General features: G+C 45.7%; 1 protein-coding gene across 1 annotated transcript in view; it reads left to right on the forward strand.

Annotated features, from left to right (window-relative positions):
- The window catches only part of LOC107097300 (filamin-B-like), a 75,771-nt gene that overhangs the window by 35,643 nt on the left and 34,853 nt on the right, over positions 1–5,275 (forward strand). Inside the window, exons 16-25 of the mRNA XM_015394398.1 lie at positions 882–1,005; positions 1,867–2,027; positions 2,114–2,204; positions 2,281–2,435; positions 2,763–2,880; positions 3,063–3,142; positions 3,236–3,421; positions 3,581–3,895; positions 4,206–4,317; positions 4,748–4,986. Of these exons, the coding sequence (XP_015249884.1) occupies positions 882–1,005; positions 1,867–2,027; positions 2,114–2,204; positions 2,281–2,435; positions 2,763–2,880; positions 3,063–3,142; positions 3,236–3,421; positions 3,581–3,895; positions 4,206–4,317; positions 4,748–4,986 (1,581 nt within the window). The remainder of the gene's footprint in view (positions 1–881; positions 1,006–1,866; positions 2,028–2,113; positions 2,205–2,280; positions 2,436–2,762; positions 2,881–3,062; positions 3,143–3,235; positions 3,422–3,580; positions 3,896–4,205; positions 4,318–4,747; positions 4,987–5,275) is intronic.

Raw genomic sequence — 5,275 nt, forward strand, 5'->3', positions numbered from 1 at the left:
CGCAAAAAAAACTATTGATCCATTGTTCGATCCTCTGATTAAACTGCACAGACTGAGGCCAAATAAACCAGTTTGCAAATGTTTCTAAAACTGATCAATTGGTTTTTTCATTGTACTCATTTGTTGTCTGTTTGTTGAGATCTGTACCATGTCCAGCTTGCTGACCTGCTGTTCTGAAATCATTTCACTTTAATCAGAAAACCAACTTTAATTCAAATGTTTGACCTGTTTTTTTTATCTCTTTTTGGATTAAGTTGCTGAACTTTAAATCTGGATTCATGAATTCAATTAGAAAGGTGTTGAATATTATAAAGGACAAGTAAAACTAACAAAGTTGTTCAAAGATCTGTTACTTGAGGTGGAACATGAAATAAATCTGCTAAAAGGATGAAGCATTGTTTGAGTTTTATTTATTTTTTACTACAGTGAAACCAGAATCTGAGGATTTTTGGTTTCTGAGACTTCTGCTTCACTACTGACTTATAATATTCTATTGCACAAGCATCAGCATCATTTAAAACGTTTTAAAAGCATTTAAATGTATGTTCCACTCATAATCACATTAATGCATGCAAATGCAAATGAGCCTTTTTTTAAAGAACCAAAACTGATGCATTTACTGTTAATGGTGTCTTTTTAACTGATGGGGTTCTGGTTCTGTGTGGGTCAGAAGAATTCAGATCCAGGACTGTGGGGTTAAAAAAAGCCAACTCTCCTGATGAACACCTCAGCGTTGTTCTGACTTGAAGAGCCGACATGAGAACCAATCTCATCTGCAGGATGACTGATCTAAAGATGATCTTATAGAGACCTGAGTTTTTCTGATGCCTTCCGATTTGGGTCACATTCAGATGCTACTGAACATCTGGCTTTGTCTGCAGGTGAACGTGGGGAAGGGAAGTCACCCCAACAAGGTGAAGGTGCTTGGTCCCGGAGTGGAACGAAACGGACTGAAGGCCAACGAGCCAACCCACTTCACAGTGGACTGCTCAGGAGCTGGAGATGGTATAAAACACTGACGCACCTACATTTCTAGACCCTGAACTGAGACATTTCAGTAGGAGATTCATGACTCTGACCTTGCTGGTCAGTCATCACACCTCATCCCTCAGGATCAGGATCAACAGGCACCATTTTCCACATTCAGACACTATATAAAATGATCCAGACCAGCTTCAGGAAGATGAAGTGTAGAGGGAGAGCTCAGAATAACCAATCAATGAAGTTTGCTTCATAGTTTCTGTACTTTTTTCCATGTCCAATGAAATGTTTGGTTGGTTTAAATGGGCAGTTTGTCTGTTTTTAAAAAGGAGAGAAAATGTTAGCTGCTTCAAAGTACAGCATAGGGACAGGAAAAAAACCCTCCCATGGACTGACTCTATCTGCCTATCTTTGCAGGTGAAGGCAGAAATAAAAATGTCCCAACTTAATCCTTCAACTTTTGATAAACTGAGCTAAACTTAAGAAAAAAGTGTTTGGTTTCAAAGCCTCTGTTGTCATGGTGATGATCTGTAAACACGCCGTGAGAAAGGGACAGTTTCTGTCTCAGTTTCTGTTCAGTCTCTACCGTCTTAATTCTCTGAATTCCTGGTTATGGTTTATATTACTGAGCATCCCGACTATTTCAGGTGTTCAACTAGAGCAGAAACTGGAACCGTCTAAAAATAACTCCAGAGTTCCTCTTCATTAACTTGATTGTTCACCGAACCAACAAAAACGTCATCACCGTTAACAACAGACCCGTGATATGAAGTTCCTACCCCATAGAGCCCCCTAGTGGACTAAACATCAGAGTAACAGCTGTGTCTGCTGATTTCACGGTGGCATTGTGGTCGCTCTCGCCTGATTCAGTCTGTCTGCTTTCAGGGGACGTCAGTGTAGGCATCAAGTGGGATTCCAACTCAGCGGGCGAACAGGAAGCCGACGTGGACTTTGACATTATCCCCAATGCCAATGACACATTCACAGTCAAGTACGTCCCTCCTGCTGCAGGGAGGCTGACGGTTAAAGTCCTTTTCACTGATCAGGTACGTCCCGTTACCCATTCCCCCAGGTGGGAAGGTTTTTAAGCTGGGAAACCCGTAGGATGGCATTTCTTTCTGCTCGTTTGCAGGAAGTACCTCAGAGTCCGTTCATGGTGAAAGTTGAGCCGTCCCATGACGCATCGAAGGTCAAGGCCAAAGGTCCAGGACTTGCTCCAAGCGGTGAGTCATCATTCAGTCCTGAAAGATTTCATCTCTAAGGCTCTGCCCCGACCTAACCACGTCTACACCTGTTCAGGTGTGGAGAGCGGGAAGCCCACCCATTTCACGGTGATGACCAAAGGAGCGGGTAAAGCTCCGCTGGACGTTACCTTCTCCTCCTCAGTCAAAGACTTTGACATCATTGACAACTACGACTACTCTCACACCGTCAAGTACACACCTGTGCAGCAGGTACGCAGTCTGCAAAGGCTTCATTCCACATTAGAAAAACCCAAAGTGTTTCCAATCATCCAGATTGGTAACAGGTCAAAGGTCGTGACTTTGACCAGGCCGTTCTACCTAATGAATATACTTCATTCTAGAAGGTCCAGTCTTTGTCTGATCGGCCCAGAAAACCTTCTTTCACATGTTTCTTCTTCACAAATTTCTTCTTTTCATGATCTTTTAAAGATTTCTAAAAAAAAAAAATCCCTTTTTCATGAAAGCTAAGGTGGGTGAGTTCAGCCACCTGAGCTGGCCGTGTCTACAGTTCCCCCATCATGTTCCCTCTTTCTCCAGGGGGAGATGACCATCGTGGTGACGTTTGGAGGTGACCCCATTTCCAGCAGCCCCTTCACGGTTGGTGTTGCCGCCCCGCTGAACCTCAGCAAGATCTCTGTGGACGGCCTTGATAGCAGTAAGGAAGTTTTCTGATCTGCTAACAGCTTCTAGATGTTTTCCACTGTGGGCGTTACCTTCTGATCATTTCTGCCATTTTAAATCAGACGGAGCTGCAACAGGAAACTGCTGCTGAATTTTGTAGAGGACTTCTCTTTTTCAGTCATAGCTGAAGGTTGCTGCTTTCTGGGTGTGTTTCAGGGGTGGAGGTGGATGAAGAGCAGCAGTTCATGGTGGACACAAAGGGTGCAGGAGGTCAGGGTCAGCTGGAGGTGGAGGTGGTCAGTACCAACCTTTTTTTTCTTTCTTTTTTATTTCTTTATACTGAAAAAACAAAATAAAGAGGCTTCCTTGACCTGCTGCTGTGTTTGTAGCTGGGTCCAAGTCAGCAGGCGGTTCCTTGCAAAGCAGAGCCTCAGCCTGGAAAAGCAGATGTCACTTTGGTCCGCTACACCCCGACAGAGGAGGGGGTCTATGCTGTCAACGTGACCTACGACGGGCACCCTGTGCCGGGGAGCCCCTTCTCTGTGGAGGCCCAGCTGCCTCCAGACCCCAGCAAGGTGAGCTTCGTCCCCATCTGCTGTCACAAGTACAGAGAAATGAAATGAACTCTCTGCATTTAACCCATCCCCTTGGGGAGCAGTGGGCTGCCATTGTGCGGCGCCCAGGTTGGGTTAAACGTCTTGCTGAACGATGATGTTGATGGTCTATTGTTCCAGGTGAAGGCGTTTGGACCCGGTCTGAAGGGAGGGCTGGTCGGGGACCCAGCAGAGTTCACCATCGACACCAAGGGGGCCGGAACCGGAGGTCTGGGCCTGACCGTGGAGGGACCGACTGAGGCGAAGATCGAGTGTTCTGATAACGGCGACGGTACCTGCTCTGTCTCCTACCTGCCCACCGAGCCCGGAGACTACTTGGTCAACATCCTGTTTGAAAATGTTCACATCCCCGGCTCGCCGTTCAGAGCCGACATCCAGATGCCCTTTGACCCCTCCAAGGTGCTGGCCTCGGGGTCTGGGCTGAAGAAGGCGAAGGTGACGAGGCTTTTCTGGATTTCTTTGTTTCTGCTGTTTAGCTGCTGAGTTTTTCAGGTTTTCATTTGGTCCAAAGATTCAAATCCAGTTTCCACAGTTCTGGAGAATTCAGTCTCGTCTTAATCAGGCCTGTAGTTCCATTCCTGTCTTTATCTGCAAGAAGAAAGCAAAACGGTTTTCTGTTTTCCCACAGAAAATCTGCAGATTTGATGAAGACTGATGTTTATAGATTGATGAAGGTCTGGTATTGCTTGCCCCAACGTCGAGTAATTCCGACGTCTGTTAAATTCAGATCTGTGGTCTTTTTTAGGTTGGAGAGATCAGTGTTTTGAATGTGGACTGTTCTCGAGCCGGGCCGGGCCAGCTTAGTCTTGAAGCTGTGCCGGATGCCTCCCCGAGCAGCCCAGGAGATTCTGGTTCAGGTAAAACCAGTTAAACTTTGTTTAATGAAGAAACTTCTGGATTCAAATATTAACAATGTTTGTTTTCAATGAAGGAATCGTTAAATTTGAAGAGTTATGCAAAAACAAATTCAGATCAGCAGACCAACAGGTCAGACCTGCTGATCAGACCCTCCTCTTCTTCCTGCTCCTCCTTTTTGGTCCTTTAGCATTTCCTTATCGCCATGTTAGAGTTTTTTCTAAAGATCAATAGACCTCTGTGATGAAGCTGAGGAGGATCCGTAGGTCTAGAATAAAAATACCTGCCAGGTTTGGCAGGTATTTGTGTTCTTGCTCCTTAATTTAGTAAAAAAAAAAGTCAGAAGATCAAACATCATGCAGCTGGAGGAACTCTGGAGACAAGGTCATGGAGGCGTCAAAAGTTGGTTCTGAAGCTCCAGACATCCCCCAGGGCAGGACAGTATGGACCCCCTGCAGACCTACCAGCTCCTGGACGTCAAGCTGAACCAGCTGGAAGCGACATGCAGCAACAAGCTGAAGACCAGGAATCCAACCTTTGCCCACCGATCCCTCCAGAACCTCACATCATACTCTACAACCTATATTTTAGCCAGAAGTATTGAGACGATGCAGAAGGCAAACCAGTTGGAGCCTGCAGAGGACTGGGATGGAGGTCCAGCTTCCAGTCCGGTTTGGGGAGAAGATGATGTGAACATTCTCTCCAAACAGGAGCCCCTGCTTTAAAACTCCCCTGCAACACAGAGCGAACTCGTTCAGACGCACGCCGCCCTCTCTGGTTCCAATGCTGCAACTTTCAAAAGGAAAGGCAGTGAAATCTGGGGCAGAAACGATCAATCAATTATTGATGGCAATATAGATTCAGGATTAACTTCCTTAAAGGAATAGTACACCCAAAACATGATTAGCCTTCATTTTCTACTCACCCCCATGCTGAACAACACTCTGGAGTACTTTTTTG

This window comes from Cyprinodon variegatus, unplaced genomic scaffold (genome assembly GCF_000732505.1).
Source record: "Cyprinodon variegatus isolate N-32 unplaced genomic scaffold, C_variegatus-1.0 Scaffold683, whole genome shotgun sequence".
Taxonomy (NCBI): Eukaryota; Metazoa; Chordata; class Actinopteri; order Cyprinodontiformes; family Cyprinodontidae; genus Cyprinodon; species Cyprinodon variegatus.